The 18,566-nt window shown below is 41.9% G+C and overlaps 1 protein-coding gene across 5 annotated transcripts in view; it reads right to left on the reverse strand.

The window, feature by feature from the left end:
- Window positions 1-18,566, reverse strand: part of DYM (dymeclin) — a 389,955-nt gene that overhangs the window by 267,475 nt on the left and 103,914 nt on the right. For all 5 annotated transcript variants that reach the window (XM_073343511.1, XM_073343514.1, XM_073343512.1 and 2 more), the window contains 2 exons: window positions 15,780-15,905; window positions 12,615-12,757 (listed from right to left, as the gene is read on the reverse strand). In XM_073343511.1, coding sequence (XP_073199612.1) covers window positions 12,615-12,757; window positions 15,780-15,905 — 269 coding nt within the window. The remainder of the gene's footprint in view (window positions 1-12,614; window positions 12,758-15,779; window positions 15,906-18,566) is intronic.

Consider the following 18,566-nt stretch of genomic DNA (forward strand, 5'->3'; position numbering starts at 1 on the left):
CTCACTCCTCCTTGCCGTTCACAGCAGGTGGCTGTGTCTCAGTCTTCTCAGAGGTATCCACCGTGGTGTGTGGGATCTTAGCCAAGTATGACAGCAGCTTGTTATAAAAGCAGCAGACCTGCAGCTTGACACTGGATCAATTGTTGGCCTTCCTTGTATGACTGCCGTAGCTCCTTAGCTTTCACATGGTCCAGCTTTCACTGCAATCCCTTCTCCTGTATGCCCTGAGCAATCTGTTTGTAGATGTCCATATTTCTACAACTGGATTCGAGCTGTGCCTGCGCAGCCTCTTCTCCCCACAGCCCAGGTAATCCAACATTTCCTGTCTATTTCTGGCAAAAGCGCACCAGGAATGTTTAGCCGGCATGGTCAGCGGGGCAGTTGCACTCAGCAATGGAGAGCTGCTAGGTGTGCTTGCCAAGACAGGCAATCAGGAAAAGGAATTTTAAAAATGCATAGGGCTTTAAAGGGGAGACGGGGCTTCCAGTCTACATGACCTCTGGGCAGTGCAGTTCACAACTGTAATCAGAGCAATCAGTGTTGGGCACCGAGGGACAGCTGTTGGAGGACTGTTAGGGTCGACATAGGTAACATGGTGTCTACACGTGTGCTGCATCAACCTCTTTATGTCGACCTTGGCTTAATGCTGCTCAGGGAGGTGGTGTTACTAGGTCCGCATAATGGGGCGCTTACATTGGTGGAAAACAAATTTTAGTGTAGACACTTGCATGACTAGGGTGATGCAAGGCAGCTTACGTCGACATAACTATGTAGTGTAGCCCAGGCCTGAGGCAGCACTCCCCTGTCAAACTCACCAGCAAACATGCAGGTTTAATTAGAACCACACATATATGGGACAGGTTGGAATGTTTGTTTACATTACAAGTAAATGTCCCTATTACTGAAAACCTACATTACCCAACGTAACAGATACAAAAAGTATATAATCTGCATAGTGTATGCCAGTCACAATAGACACATACCTCTCACTTTTAACCATAAAGCACACTACACATATACTGTTAACCAAGTTCACCAATACAGCCAGTGAGACAAAATTTAACAATTACACATTATGGTCATAGTTAAGGCTGCCTGTTTTCAGATAAATTTGATGAAGTTGTGTGCTAGGTCTTGTATACTGTGGATGTCCCAGCATGAATATATTTTCAATATGGCATATATGAGTTCAACCATTTATTTAACTGATTTTGAGGCATCGGGATGGTGAAAACCTCACTTCAGCAGAAAACACATTAGATTAATTTACCTTTATAGGCATCCCCAAACGTTATGCTTTATAAATCACTTGTGCTTAAGGCATTGTAACAATGAGTTGTAAAGTCAATCAGAGCCAGGAGAATAACGGATATTTTTGGTTCACTGGTAGTACCAAAATATATACAATTGGGGATGGGCATAATCATTTTGGGGTCGAACAAAACATTTAGTTTGATCCAAAAACAAAAATGTTTCATTTTGACTTTGAACAATTTTTTACTTAAAAAAAAATATTATAGGGAAATTTGTAAGCAAGAAATTAATCAAAAAATTTAAACGTCTAGTTTAGAAAATGTCAAAACAAATCTTTTTAAATTTTGCAGATATGTATTTTAGGGCTTTTTCCAAGTTTTTTTAAACCAAAATAATTTAGCAACATTGACACAAATTCATAAAATGTTATGGAGCCACCAAATCTGCATCTTCTACTGAAAAAAGTTCGTAAAAAAATTTCACCCATTACTGTTCACAACACTTACGAAGATCTTCCATGAGCACCAGGACACCAACTGTTCTGTACATTGCACATAAAATTTACAGAACAACTATTTTAGAAAAGGGTTGAGAGTCTGAAAATGCTACTAAGAGACAGTGGAACCTAGTGGTTAAACCACTCAACTGGCTCTCAAGAGACCTGGGTTCTATTTCCAGCTCTGCAACTGCCCGCTGGGTGACCATAAGCAAGTCACTTCACCTCAATTTCCCCTTCTGTAAAGTGGTGATAAAACTGACCTCCTCTGCAAAGAGCTTTGAGATTTACTGATGAAAAGCACTACTATAGCTAGGTATTATTATTATTTGGTCTCTCTCTGCCTGCAAAGGCAGGGTCCCTTATTTACCATGAGTCCAAATATAACAGATTTAGAAAAAAATTAAAATGTAGAATTCTAAGAATTATCTATAGAAGCTTTGCTGTACTGTCCAGAATGCCCTAAATTCCAAATTCAATCACTCAGGCGCTCCCAGAGCTAGAAGCAAGAGTCTCTAGCAAGCAGAGAATCTCTCCTTTCAAACAATATGAAGCTCCTTTTTCTGGTTGTGAGATATCACACCTTAAAACTGTCTCTTTTTCAGGACTCAGTATCCCATCTTGGGTCTCAGATTTCTTTAATTCTGTGGGGAAATTCCACATTGGAGGAGACAAATATTTTTACGGCAAGGTTTTGTTTTTGTTTTTTTTAAGGTGATTATTTTCAGCTGGCATGGATATGGAATATTAGAATAATCTCAGTGAGATAAAATAGTGATCATAATGCAGGCAAGAATTCTAAACTGCATAGTAAGTCTAAATTCTGACATGGATACCACCACCCCATGCGGTGTGTATACACTAAGGGGACAGTCTTTTAATGTGTACGTAGCAGGGGACCTCTGCGTATTAACATGATACAAATAAATATACATCATCTCCAGATAATGTGAAATTTACTGCAGAACTCTTGGTAAACAAGCTGGACCGTATGGTCACCACTATAATTACTATTTGTATTACCATAGCATCTAGTCATAGACCAAGACCTCATTGTGCTAAGCGCTATACAAACACAGAACAAAAAAGATAATGCCTGCCCCGAAGAGAGTACAATATAAGACAATAGACCACAAATGGACAGACAGACAGACGGGGTAGCACAAGAAAACAATGAGACAGTATTGGCCAGCACTATAAGCAGTGGTCTCAACACATCAGCAGCCTAACCACTGCCAGGATTTGCAGACGTCACAGAAAAGGGGGATGTTAAGGAAGATAATGAATCAGTTTTGTGAATGTTTACATGGAGCTTTTCCCAAGTGTGAAGGGCAGCATGGAAGAAAGCACAAAAGGACTTCTTCAAAAATTTTACATGTAGGAGATGGAGGCTGATCCTTGCGGCAGCTTTCTGTATGGATATGACATAGTGTTTACTTCAGACCATTTACTTCAGCTTGCTTCAGACCACTTCTCCAGTTTGTCCAAATCATTTTGAATTTTAATCCTATCCTCCAAAGAACTTGCAACCCCTCCAGCTTGGTATTGTCCGAAAACTATATAATTGTACTCTGCCATTATCTAAACCATTCATAAAGATACTGAGCAGAACCGGACACAGAACTGATCCCTGCGGGACCCCACTCATTATGCCCTTCCAGCATTACTGTGAACCACTGATAACTACTCTCTGGGAACGGTTTTCCAACCAGTTTTGCACCCACCTTATAGTAGCTCCAACTAGGTTGTAGTTCCCTCATTTGTTTATGAGAAGGTCATGCAAGACAGTATCAAAAGTTTTTCTAAAGTCAAGATACACCACATCTACCACTTTCTCCCATCCACAAGGCTTGTCACCCTGTCAAAGAAAGCTATCAGGTTAGTTTGACATGATTTGTTCTTGACAAATCCATACGGTTACTTATTACCTTATTATTTTTTAGATGTTTGCAAACTGATTGCTTAATTATTTGCTCCACTATCTTTCTGGGTACAGAAGTTAAGATGACTGGTCTGTAATTCCCCGGGTTGTCCTCATTTCCCTTTTTATAAATTGGCACTATATCTGCCCTTTTCCAGTGTTTTGGAACCTCTCCCATCTTCCATGACTTTTCAAAGATAATCGCTAATGGCTCAGATATCTACTCAGTCAGCTCCTTGAGTATTCTAAGATGCACTTTATCAGACCCTGGTGACTTGAAGACATCTAATTTGTCTAAGTAATTTTTAACTTGTTCTTTCTGTATTTTAGCCTCTTCTGATCCTACCTCATTTTCACTGGTATTCACTAAGGTAGACATCCAATCACCACCAACCTTCTTGGTGAAAACCAAAACAAAAGTCATTAAGCACCTCTGTCATTTCCACATTTTCTGTTATTGTTTTCCCCCCCTCATAGAGTAACAGGCCTAACCTGTTCTTGGACCTCCTCTTGCTTCTAATGTATTTGTAGAATGTTTTCTTGTTATCCTTTATGTCTCTAGCTAGTTTGATCTCATTTTAATACCAGGTACTCAAGTTCACCCATTTTAGTATATAGACTTCCAGCATTTGTATGCAAGTACTTACAAAATGTGTCACTTTTTAGCTGTCTGCTGTTAAGTGATGCAACTGAATGGGACTCTTTTTCATTTGATTGTTTCCCTTCAGTTCCTACCTGTGCTTTATCAACTTCTATACTCTCCTCCTTACTCAGATATAGAGAATCCACATCAATAGATCTTCCTTTAAGGGATGTCTCTGTCCACACTTGTCAGTATTCCTCCAGCTCTTAATTTAAAAACTCTTCTACAACCTTTTTAATTTTTCATGGCAGCAAACTCATGTTTATATTTTCAAAATCCTTATTTCTTGTGCCCTGCCAGTGTATTTGATGCTGTATAAAACAGAGGAGCACACAGAGCTTAATTTAGAAGTGTCAGGAACTGACCAACATGTAATTTACACTACCACTACATGGCCTCTTATTTTCACTTATGATCCATACCCCCAAAGAAATTTAATATTCTAAAATGACAAAGAATACAAATCAGGCACACAAAACACTAGCTGACTCACATATGGATATAACTAGATACTCCTGGGGGAATTATGCACTACTGCGCATGCGCATAATTAATGAGCCCTGCAGATTTCTAAGTTTTTGCACAGAAAAAAGCTTCTGCTAAAATTTTGCTGCAGTTCTGCCTTTTGCCCACCATAGGGCGCTGTGGCGGAAGAATGGGAGCAGCTCCCAGCAGAAAATATCTTCTTTACTTCTGCCTTTTACCCACCAGAGGGCGGTGTGGTGATAGAACAAAGCTGCCGCTCCCCACCAGTGAAGGAAGAGAAAGAGAGCTGCCTTCTTTGCAGTGGGCCCGGTCAGGAGACAGGGGCTATGGAAAGACGTGTGGGGTTGCTGTGGGGTCAGTCTGAGGCTCATAAGGGCTAGTGGGGGAAGACAGACTGGGGCAGGGGCTGAATGGGAGTGGAGGCACAGGGCCACAGGGGGGAGGGAGGTACAGAGACACCTGGGGACAGGGGAGTGGCTGGATGGGGGCACAGAGACACATGGGGACAGGGGGAGAGGGTACAGGGACACAGGGAGGCCGGGTGAGGGCACAGAGACATGGGGATGGGAGAAGGGTACAGAGGGACTTAGGCACAGGGACTAGCTGGGTGAGGGCACAGAGACACACAGTGATGGGTGAGGGGGTAAAGAGCTACACAGGGACAGGGGAGTGGCAGGGTGGGGGCACAGAGACACATGGGACAGAGGCAGATGTGCCTGACTGAATGGGAGAAGCTAGGGGTCAGCCAGGGTCTGCACGGGGGAAGCTCCATAACAATCCCTCCCCACCACTCCAAAAAACCTGATCCATACTTTTCCCACCCGTACCCAACAACTCTCCAAGTTCACACCCAAGCTCCTTCCCAGTAATTTACTTCCCTCTCCCTCAGCTCCTTTGTTACCCCTGACTCCCCAAGCCTTTGCACTGCTTCTGGGGGTGTGGGAAATACGGTTCCATATTGTAGTTTAAATAAATTATTACTCAGAGTTCTGTATTAATATACCTAGTAAGGAATCTATTTGTCAAAAAACATTTCCTGAATCTTTTTTGTTAGAATCATAGAATATCAGGGTTGGAAGGGACCTCAGGAGGTCATCTAGTCCAACCCCCTGCTCAAAAGCAGGACCCATCCTCAATTAAATCATCCCAGCCAGGGCTTTGTCAAGCCTGACCTTAAAAACTTCTAAAGAAGGAGATTCCACCACCTCCCTAGGCAACGCATTCCAGTGTTTCACCACCCTCCTAGTGAAAAAGTTTTTCCTAATATCCAAACTAAACCTCCCCCACTGCAACTTGAGACCATTACTCCTTGTCCTGTCCTCTTCCACCACTGAGAATAGTCTAGAACCATCCTCTCTGGAACCACCTCTCAGGTAGTTGAAAGCAGCTATCAAATCCCCCCTCATTCTTCTCTTCTGCAGACTAAACAATCCCAGTTCCCTCAGCCTCTCCTCATAACTCATGTGTTCCAGACTCCTAATCATTTTTGTTGCCCTTCGCTGGACTCTTTCCAATTTATCCACATCCTTCTTGTAGTGTGGGGCCCAAAACTGGACACAGTACTCCAGATGAGGCCTCACCAATGTCAAATAGAGGGGGACGATCACGTCCCTCGATCTGCTCGCTATGCCCCTACTTATACATCCCAAAATGCCATTGGCCTTCTTGGCAACAAGGGCACACTGCTGACTCATATCCAGCTTCTCGTCCACTGTAACCCCTAGGTCCTTTTCTGCAGAACTGCTGCCTAGCTATTCGGTCCCTAGTCTGTAGCTGTGCATTGGGTTCTTCTGTCCTAAGTGCAGGACCCTGCACTTATCCTTATTGAACCTCATCAGATTTCTTTTGGCCCAATCCTCCAATTTGTCTAGGGCCCTCTGTATCCTATCCCTGCCCTCCAGCATATCTACCACTCCTCCCAGTTTAGTATCATCCACAAATTTGCTGAGAGTGCAATCCACACCATCCTCCAGATCATTTATGAAGATATTGAACAAAACCGGCCCCAGGACCAACCCTTGGGGCACTCCACTTGATACCGGCTGCCAACTAGACATGGAGCCGTTGATCACTACCCGTTGAGCCCGACAATCTAGCCAGCTTTCTACCCACCTTATAGTGCATTCATCCAGCCCATACTTCCTTAACTTGCTGACAAGAATACTGTGGGAGACCGTGTCAAAAGCTTTGCTAAAGTCAAGAAACAATACATCCACTGCTTGGACACCCAGGGAGCTGTTAGAAGTTTTGTTCAGGAAGAGTGAAGAGGGGAGAGGCATAGGAGGAGCTGAGAACAGTGCACATGTGTGCGGAACTTCAGAGGTGAGGACAAAAAATTTGAATCTGATAAGGAAATATAGTAAGAAGGGATTCACACAGAGGCACCATGTCATTAGAGCTGCATGTGAAAAAGAATTTGTAACAGTGGCAATTTGAATAGATTGGAACAGGGCAAGCAGATTACCGTATTCTCTATATCATTGACTTGAGGGCACGCAAATACTGTAATCTGTGATGCTTAACTTTCTTGTATTCCAGCAATCCCATCCACTGCACACAGGCCCAGTCTACACAAGTGCTGTATTTGTTTACTCCCGAGGGAATTTTGTGCCAATAAATTAAAAATTCTGCACCCCAAAAAAATAATTCTGTGCACAATATTTTAAAATTCTGCAAAATTCTGCATATTTTATTTGTCAATACATAATTGTGAAGGCTCCACCATGGCAGTGGGGAGCACAGGCCACTGGCTGCACAGAGATGGGAGATCACTCTGTAGGCCCCCCACCCACCCCAGAACACAGACCCTGCAGTGAGGCTGCACCTGACTCTTGACAGTGCACTGCCCAGAAACAGCCCGGGGCCCTACCCCTCCACACCAGGTGCACCAAGACAACAAGCGAGAGGGACAGAGTCTCCCATGCATATCCCGCCCTGGGCCCCAATCCAGGTGTGGGGCAAGTAGGTTCAGCCCAGCAGGATCCAAATGTGGAGGAGCTTGGTGTGGGGTGAGAGGGTTCATTGTGGGGCAATCTGGGTGCAGGCAGCTTGGTGAGGGGTCTGAATGTGTGGGGGATCTGGATGCATAGGGGCACATTGAAGATTCCAGGTGCAGGGGGATCCTCTAATTTTTTCCACCCATGTGTGGAATGAATTTTGTTATGTGCGCCAATATCAAGGTAATGTGAGGATGTGTGCCACCAGTAGAAACAAAAAACCTAGATATAATATATATTTTTAAAAGGTATCATAGGGATAATTACTCCAGTTAGGACACGTTAGGCATTTTAGAACTCAGTACTCAAAGAATTAAATTAAGGGAGAAAAAAAATCATGAAATGCATAGACCAGTCAAAAAACTAAAATAACAGCACTTTGAAAGAATAAAGTTACAGAGAATATATGTGCATTGCAGGAAGTACCAAGTAACAACAAAAACAATAACACAAATGTGTGTTGGGAGGCGATTGTGAAAGAGACAGAGTGCGCGTGTGTGGGTGCGCGCTGGCTGCTGGGGAAGTGTATGAGAGACCTTGCACTGTCTCTTTAAGCAGAGAAGCACTCACCAGTGAAGGCTCCTACAGACCGCAGCGAGATCTAACTCCTAAACCCTGTCCCACCTCCCCGGCTCTGCGGAAATGTGGAACATGGAGGGAGGTGAGGTGGGGGGAGGGGACACCCTGACATCAGCACACCCCCCACTCTGCCCTGCACAGAAAGCAAGAGGGTCTTCGGAGCAGCTGGCCAAGGGCTCCAAGGCAGAGGGCAGGAGCAGCGTGGCAGCAGGGGGAGGGGCACACGTCACTGCTGTGCACGGTTCTACTAATCAAGTGCATGGTACTTGATTGACTCTTGCATGGCCGCGCAGCTTAAAGGGAACTTTGGTCCTGGGAGAGTGGGCCTTGGTGGGGTGGGGTCCAGGTGCAGGTGGTTGGGGCTTAGTGGCGGGGTGGGGGTGAAGGCTCGTCGGGGTAGTTCAGGTGCGGGGGGGGCTCATCGGGGTGCGAATTCAAGAGGGAGCTCAGCAGCAGGTGGTCTGGGTGCAGGGGGAGGAGCTCATAAGGGGTCCAGACTCCGGGGAGGGTGAGGCTTGGCGGAGTGAGGGTTTGGATGCAGGGGGTGAGGGTCGGCAGGGAGGGTCTGGGTATGGAGGGGTAGGGCAGATAGGAGAACAGCTCCCCATACAGTGACCTTTTCCCCCTCATGGCTGAGGAGCGATGGGGCCTGTGGAGCTTCCTGCAGCCAGAAGGGGAGTCTAGGGGTGGATCTGACATCCTCTCCCACCCCCAGCTCAGCTGGGACTAGCAGCTGAGCCCAGCGCAGGGTGCGAGCCCACAGTGGTTTACCTCTCTGTCAGCTGCTGTGGGTGCCTGAAACAATGGGTCCGCACTGCGGGGGAGGGGTGTGTGACCACTCTTGTGGCTTCCCTTTGCTTCCTTGTCAGAAGTCATTTTTCTGTAGAGAAGTAAAGAAATCTGCAGGGGACGTGAATTCTGTGCACACACAGTGGCACAGCATTCCCCCAGGAGTAATTTGAGATTCATTTCAAAACATAAGTTCACCTTGCCTTCCCCAGATTTTGAACAATGATTATGTTACACAAAGAAAACAATGAATCCATGTATCAGCACATTCTGAAAGTGACTTTACACATGGTTTGGTCTGTTGACACTGGAGGCCAAAGAGCATTCAAAATTTGTCAGAGGGGAGTAAAGTCTAAATAGTGTTTTGAATTTGTTCTTTTCAAATATGTCTCTCTCTAGGATTCATAGGGCCAGTGAGAAAGTTCCTACAAGGTCAAGCGTCATATGATGGAAAGCTGAAGGGGTAAACAAAACATCTGTAGAGGTCAGCTTGCTTAAAAACGATTGAAGACAAAAAAATCCCTAATTTGCCCATGGTAGCTGATGTCCCTTTGAAGTGTGCAGATATTGGAGCATGATTTGAAAGCCTGAGACTATGGAGGAAGACATGGAGAGAAACAAAAAGATTGGGAGGAACAGCAGGAATCAAGAAAATATACAGTAAAGGTTGTTTTCCATGTCATAAACAAGATCACAAACCATACAGAAACTCACCTTTTAAACAGTTTTTAAGTAATTATCACTATATCATTCTAAGACTTAAATAAGAGGAAGAAAAGTGGATTGGTGGGTAGAACAGGGACTGGGGTGTCAGGACCCTCAGGATAACATGATTTTTATGAACAATGTATGTATACATAAATGTTCAGTTATTTAATAAAGAAGTGTCAAATTATATTGCAAGAGAAACAACTGCTTTATGACAGATTCTGGGCAGCATTCAAACATTGTCAGTGTCAGTATATTTCCCTGTTAGAAAACTGTAAACAGAATTTGAAACTAGAAAAGAAATATGGGCTAACAGATATAAAGATGTGTGTGACTATATCTCTTTATGTGTAAACAGCACCATGTTTAGCACTATGTACTATAAAGACATGCTCTTTTACTGCCTCCGTGAGGAGATCCAGATACACAGTCCCAGTTGGACTGTAAAGTATTTCCTGGCAAACTACTCAGGGTCTGAACTTTAATACTCCTCAGAGAAGCAGTCACTGAAAGGATTGCACAAAAGAATAAAATAAAAAGCCTACAGTCCAGTAGCAACACACTTGCACAGAGTAGTCATTTAACTAGTCAGATTAAAAAAAAGAAATGTACAATGTTTATTTAACGTAGTAGATATATTCTCTTCTTCCCATTATGTAGCACTACTCATCTCAAAGGACTTTGCAAACTACACACTGAACACACACATGCAGAAATACAACCCCCCTTGGGGGTTGATGAGGGCAATAACAAGCCAGAGCTCAGCACAAAAGTAAGACAGATTAAAAACTTATCAAGGACAGTAGGAAAACCCCCCTACTCTTAGGAAGATGACATAGGACCTTTAGTATCATCTCAGCACACAGTACCTCTGCATTTTTAAGCAGAAGACCAAACCACAAGAAGCTACATTGTGCTCAGTTTATACACCTTGCCTGTGATGAAAGCAATTAACCATCAGAATTCTAGAATCTGGACATGTTGGAGCATAAGGTCTGGTCTACACTTCAAACTTAGGTAAACACAGCTCCACAGTCCTGAGTGCAATAGCTATGTTGAACTAACCCGCAGTGTAGATTCAACTAGGTCAAGAGAAGAATGCTTCTGTCAACCTAGCTACTCTTGCTCAGGGAAAATCCTGTTACAGTGACGGACAAAACCCCTTTAAATCGCTGTATTCTAGGTCTACAGTATGGCTTACAGTGCCACACAGTGCCCATAGTGTGCACAGATAAAGTATTGCAAAACTGATATTAGGCCACTATCCCTCCAGCTCCATCAAGCAAGTACAACAAATAGATAATTATGTAAGTTTGTTGCTTCCTATTCAACCAAAAAAAAATAAAATGTATAATCCAAGATTAAAATGATCAGAGGTGTTAAAGCAGGGGTGGGCAAACTTTTTGGCCCGAGGGCCACATCAGGATGCAAAACTGTATGGAGGGCTGGGTAGGGAAAGCTGTGCCTCCCCAAACAGCCTGGCCCCGCCCCCTATCCGCCCCCTCCCACTTCCCTCTGACTGCCCCCCCTCAGAACCTCCAACCCATCCAACCCCCCACTGCCGGCTCCTTGTCCCCGACCGCCCCCTCCTGGGACCCCTGCCCCTAACTACCCACCAGGACCCCACCCCCATCTAGTCCCCCCTCCGCTCCCCGTCCCCTGACTGCCGCCCCCTAGAACCTCTGCCCTATCCAACCACCCTCTGTTCCCCGTCCCCTGATCACCACCACCCCCAAACCTCTGCCCCCTGCTCCCTGTCCCATGACTGCCCCCCAGGACCCGTGCCCTTTATCCAACCCCCCGGCCCCCTTACCATGCCACTCAGAGCGCTGCCGGCGTGGCTGCAGGGGAGGAGGGACAGGGGAGGAGGGGCCAGGGGCTAGCCTCCCAGGCCAGGAGCTCAGGGGCCAGGCAGGTAGGCCAGATGTGGCCCGCGGGCCGTAGTTTGCCCATCTCTGTGTTAAAGGGTCAATCAGTTTATGGTCAACATTTTACATATCGTGCAATGTGTAATTTGGCAGAAGTACAGACAATTATTTCTAATTAATTTTTCTTCAATACACTTCTAAACAAGAGGAAAATTAAAATAAAATGCATGTGACAACCTTTCCACCACATGCAATGCTGCAGCTAAGACTTATCCGCAATCATTGCAGAGACAAAATTACTTTGAACTATAGCAGACATCCAGAAAAGGATGGCTTACAAGACTGATTCATATCATATCTTGGGAGAAGCTTTCCCTTGTAATTACACTTATTTAATGTAATTTTTCCTGTAGTACAGTAATTTAAGAGAAAACAATAACTGCCATAACCCTTAGAGTCTTACATCTTCAGAGTGGTTTCCCAATGTTCACTACTTAAACATAAAGCCAAAGAGGTAGAAATTATGGCAGACTATTATTCTTTAAGTGCTATGGTGATGGGTTCTATAGAAATATTCTAGACTGATAATGACTGGAATACTTAAGAGTGGCAGAGATTCTGAATTATTTCTAACTTTGCCGAGTGCCAGCTCTACCTTCCAGATCTGTCCTCAAGCCTATTAAAACCTGCAAAAAAAGTCCTCCCCTCCGCTGCTGGGCCCTGCTCCTGCTCACTCCCCCCTGCTACTGGTTAAGTCCCCACAATCAGAGGTACAGGTATTAGTGCTGCAAAAGGAAATGAACTGCATGTATACAAACATGTATTACACAAACTACAGATTTAGGTAGCTGTTTAGAGGAAAGAGAAGACTTACTTGCCACCCCTGATGCAAAACCATAAAGCAATCCTCCTCCATCTGTCTGCTGCTGGAAGACATGGGAACCTGGGGGAGGGCTTCTCTCTTGTCTAATGAAGTTATATAATAATGTTTTCACAAGTCTGCTGGTGTATGGGAGACTGAAAAGAAAGAAATCTAATATTTATCAAAGTACATGAAGTAACTACATTGGTAACTGCACTAGAACTTAAAAGAGAGATTAATATAAATATATTTGCACAACAGGGCAGGTATTAACCATGTGAATAAAAACTCAGAACTGGAATATTTAGCACCACTACAGTGCATTCCATCCAAGCAACTTAATGATCTCGGCAGACATTACCTAACCCACAGAAGCTTAATTCAGTAAACATCCCTATTTTACAGATGGGGAAGCTGAGGCAAAATGAAACTAAGTATCTTGCCTGAGGTTAAATAAGACATAAGTATGTTTAATATAATTTTTCCTGTCCTATAGTAATTTAAGAGAAAAAAATAAATGCCATAAATTCTTAGAGCCTTGCATCTTCAGAGTGGTTTTCCAATATTCACTACTTAAACATAAAGTCAAGAAAGTAGAAATTATGGCAGATTATTATTAAGTGCCATGGCAACGAGTTCTAAAGAAATATTTGAGACAGATAAAGACTGGAATAGTTGATAGAGGCAAAGACAGCCAGGAATAGATCCCAGGTATCTCCTCTCGCAGTCCAATGCTTCATCTACAAGTCCATCATTCTTCTCTTTAATAGGGAAACTTAGTGAGGTATGCATCTTGATAAAGTTATAGGTTTGATGCCTCCTTTTATTCTCCAGAATGTAAATGGTAGCCAGGGTTATAGACACTTGTTTAAAGACTCTCTCCTGATGCTGGTCATTTTCTCCATCTTAAGGACATTAAAACGTATTAGAGTGGATTGATTTAAATCAAAGCAATTTAAATCACTGATTTTAAACAACAAGCAAGAAACCATGATTTAAGTAATAGATTTTCATTGTGTTTTGCATTTTTACATTTTATTTATTTTCCTAAAGACAGGTTGAATCTCACTGGTTGATAACTATTAAAATGTTTGATTTGCAACTACATAGAACATTTACACTAAATTTAGTGTTGTTTCTTGTTAACCAGGAGGATACACTGTATACTCATTTATTTAAGCAATTGAATAGCTTAACTTCTTACTAGTTGACTAATATTTTACTTGTGATATGTGCCAAGCTCTATTTGGCTGGAAAATCAAATTAATTTGAAAATGAACAAAAACATTTTTTATTAAATAAAACTGCCTTAAATGTGCTGAATACATATAAAAAAAGTTAATGAAAACATATTTTTCATTTTAAATCAATTTTTGTAAACCAAGGAAGTATCTGTAGTTAGTGAATTGAACTGTTTGTTTCTGATCACCACATCCTTAAAGATTACAGAATTAGTAGCTCTCGTCCCCTCACATTAGTTTTTATCCATAGATTGGAAGAGGAAAACAAGCTTTCCTGCTTTTTCAACTCTCATTTGGTTTATTAACTTTGAATAAACTAGTTCAATAACCTGAAATGAAGAAAATATTCTCTGTGCAGCTGCAGATGAAGTTATTGCTTTCAAAAGCTGATTCAGCACCTTAGCAAACTCTGGTTCCCCATGCTTAGACAGTGATTTCCACCAGTTTAGTGGCCTGACTCCCTTTGAAACTTCGCAGCAAACACATACTGCTTCATATTTTTGTATTTAATTTCAATGACTGTAATAGATTATAAATTTAGGTCTTAACGTATGTTGTCAGTTTCAAATTTAATTTTAATAGATCTATTTTTAATTAATAAATCTCTATTTCAATTAAATTTTTAAAAATCTGGGGTTTTTATCCATCCCGACACTTATGTTGATTTGCCCATTGCTGTACATGTGTGCCAAGCACTCCATCAGCTATATAGAAAGGAGTAAGCAGCAACAGCAGGTCTACAGGAGAATTACTATCTACAGCTAATATTGCCAATGTTTATTTTTTGTTTCTCTTACAGTTTAAAGCTAGAGCATAAATAGCACACAGGAAAGTGGTTTTTTAAAAAATATTCTTTCACTTTTAATAATCTATGATGTTATCAGTATTGTAATAATACTGCAACAAGAAGCTCTGCACAAGTGGACTCCTGCCGAGCACCACTGACTTCAACAGGGTACTGTATGGAATCACTTGCAGGACTGGGGACTACAGACCTATGTTTGTTTTCAGTATGATTTTTAAACTGCTAGTGTCCCTTCAATTTGCTCCATCATATTTCGCCACCCAAGAAGAACATTTTTATTCAGTGAAAGGAAATATACGGTACTTATTCCATTATTCCTCGGCATTTTGGCTACACAAAACAGGTAGACTGTATTTTCTCCAACGTTTATAGTTACGAAACTAGTTGCAACCAATTTACATTGATTAGTGAAACACATGACCTCACCTCAGTGACTGTTAGTGGTAGAGAAGAGAGTTGCTGGAACTAAATGAATTAAAGGGAAACCACCGCAATATGTTTAAAAACAATTCAGAATTAATTACCTAAATTCTCCAATGCCAATGGGACTACTCATGTAAGTAAAGTTAAGTACGTGATTCAGTGTTTACAAGATCAGGGCCTACTAAGCCTCTGTCTCTCACTTCCCCCATCTATACAAATAGGGTTCATACTTCCTTATCTAACAGAATAATTCAGGAGCATTTTTGAGGCACTCAGGTACTACAGAGAGAGGAATACTATAGAAAAAGCCCACAGATAAATATAAAAACAAAAAGTAAATGACTTCTTTTAAAATAAAAGTTTTAAGTAATTAATAAAATTTATAAATGATACATATCAAGTTATAAGGTCCTTCCAACCCTGATATTCTATGATAAGGGCAAATGGGATCCAGAATAAAGCTGTGCTGAAACCAGGGTATGGGGAACCTTAAATGTGAAACACTTCACTAACATTTGGCAATGTTTTGGGGTTTTTGTTTTTTTGTTTTTAAAATGGCAGAATAATGCAATAAAACTTATTATATTTTCCTCTCCTTACACTGTCTACAAGTGCAACAATCTATGAACACAAAACAGAAGTTTATCAACAGCATGAAAAACTATTTGCTTTTTTCTGTGTTGAATGCAACACTGTAATGTGACGTACCATCGGCCACGCATCAGGTATTTATGAATGATGCTCTCTCGCAGAATTTCCTTGTGAAATAGTTGGCAGGAAAGGAAGACAAGAAGTGTCGTCACAGCTTCCAGGGAAATGCTGTATGTTATGTCTCTGCAGGGAGAAGAGAGAATAGTCATAAGGATCAAGCTATTGTTTCTATTTACAAACTGACTTTTACATTATGAGAAAATGCTCTAAATTCACATGTTTATACAATGCTTAGCACATTGGGCCTGTATCCAATCTATGCCTGTTTCCAAAAAAGAGACCACCCCCCCCACCCCACCCCACCCCGCAAAAAAAGGAGACTGTATTTAAAAAAACCCCACAATTAAATACCCAAAATACACAAGCTAAAATTTTAAATTTTTGACCAAGCTTAGTCACTCACTAAAATAATGCATATATCTTAAAAAACTGCTCTGACATTTGCACTTCATATGCATTTGTTTTAAAAATGAACAAAGAACAGTGAGAGGCCAGCTCTAATACAGGAAATATTTAGGGACACCAGAGGGCACTGAGACCAATGTGGATGCAGGTTGCTTGAGCTCTAAAGAGGCCCACCGGAATCCACAAACATTGTCCCCTAAAACACAACATCTAACCCCAAGAAATATTGCACCACACTACTGAAACCCCCAAGATGCCCTGTAGCTTGCATCTTCCCCTGATTCCAAAAGCACCAAAAAAAACCCTAAGATCTGCCTCCCCGACTTCTACAATCAAGATAGTGCCTGAGCCTGATGGAACGCAGCTGATGACTGTCCCACAACAGGTGGCTGCAAATACTGTTGAAATTAAATCTACAGTTTCCACCCTACAGACCACCATGACAGAGATTCAGATGGACAGGTGAAGCAGAACACAGAGTTTCTGAAGTGGAAGATGACTTCAAAGAAAACAAATTTCTGAAGCTGAGCACCTCGCTGGCACCATCCCACCCACGGCTGAGCAAACAAAAAACAAAAAGAAACAGTCAGACACTCAGTGATCACCTTGCTCCCCCAAACCCTGGAATTTGCCCTGGATGTGAACTTCACAGCAACATGAATACCACTTAGTAAAAGGAGTGAGATGTGAACCAAAGATCTTCTAACTCCCAGACCAATGGGCATTCCTGAATGCCAACAAGTATTTCATGAGGGGAAGGATGAGTCTCTCTCATGATGTGCTACCACCAAAAAAATGCATGGCACTTGGCTGGTCTGTCACTAGTCACTTTTGAAAATTTTGCCATAGTTACTATTCTCTGAAAACTAGAATCTTTACATTATGCTAGACCTATCCCTTGACCTATATATAGTTCAGTGTCAAAGATACAATGACATTTTTCCTTCCTTTAAAAATTAATTATAGTGTAAAATCAGGCTCTTTCAAATAATGACAACTTAAAAAAAAAGTTATGCTCTAGTGCACTGAATGTGAATGGACAATTGAATTTAAAAGCAGGCTGAACTAAAACTCACTGCTCTGCTAATTAGTCTCAAGATTACACTGGAAATGATCCAATTTAAAAAATGCACAAGTTCTCTCCCTATGAAAAAAGTAATGTGATGTTTAGTAAACCCAAGAATTTTTGGTTTCAGAGTAGCAGCCGTGTTAGTCTGTATTTGCAAAAAGAAAAGGAGTACTTGTGGCACCTTAGAGACTAACCAATTTATTTGAGCATAAGCTTTCGTGAGCTACAGCTCACTTCATCAGATGCAATTTTTGGTATTCTCAAGTTTACTATTTCAAAGACTGCCAATAATTTGCATAACTATAAATCATAAGGAATGGCCATTATGAAATACTTAGAACATATACAATATTGCATAGATATTCAGTAACCAAATCTCCTAATATCCCACCGTAGTAGATATTAAACACATTAACCAAGAGGTTAATATTTGCTCAAAGTCATAGAATATCAGGGTTGGAAGGGACCTCAGGAGGTCATCTAGTCCAACCCCCTGCTCAAAGCAGGACCAATCCCCAATTTTTGCCCCAGATCCCTAAATGGCCCCCTCAAGGATTGAACTCACAACCCTGGGTTTAGCAGGCCAAAGCTCAAACCACTGAGCTATCCCTCCCACTGAGCCAATAGCAGAAGTGAAATTACACTTTCCTGGCTCCCAGTCCCATACACAGTCCATTCGACTATGCTACCTCCAACACTGAAACACATTTTACAAGGTTAGGCAGACTAACATTTTCCTTTTAGTTTAAAAAAAAAAAAAAAAAGGCTGACTACTGTTTTATTCTTGCTCTCACTATTTACATAAACATTTTAATCCATACATTTTTATTGCACACTTCAGTAAGATATTTCTGCTTTAATAACATTCTTCCTTAAAAATTGCTGGCTCTAGTTTAATTAGTTCTAGTTTCCGTGAGTTGCCTGACTTTTTGCCTACTACTTAGAAAGTTAGTCATTGAAAAAGTTGGTTAAGATCCAAGATCAGACATTACACTGTGAACCAGTTCCACCGCAAATTAATCTAAGCCAGAAACAATGCTGAGCTAGGAGCTGCTAGCAGGTTCTCGCCAGATTGTGCTGCATAATAATTGACACCTACATCAGTTCCAATCAGAGCACTGCAGCCGATTACACCACACAGGGATTAGAAATCTAGGGCTCTTTACAGGAGGCATCTATGTAGAACTTACTGTGTTTGGCTTTTTAATGACCAAAAAAATAAAATACATTCAAACGTGCACTTTCCCCAAGGCTGAAGGGTATATGGAGACTGATTCTCTCTCTCTCATCGACAGAATGAACAGGGAGGC

Source organism: Lepidochelys kempii, chromosome 5, assembly GCF_965140265.1.
Source record: "Lepidochelys kempii isolate rLepKem1 chromosome 5, rLepKem1.hap2, whole genome shotgun sequence".
NCBI classification, from domain to species: Eukaryota; Metazoa; Chordata; order Testudines; family Cheloniidae; genus Lepidochelys; species Lepidochelys kempii.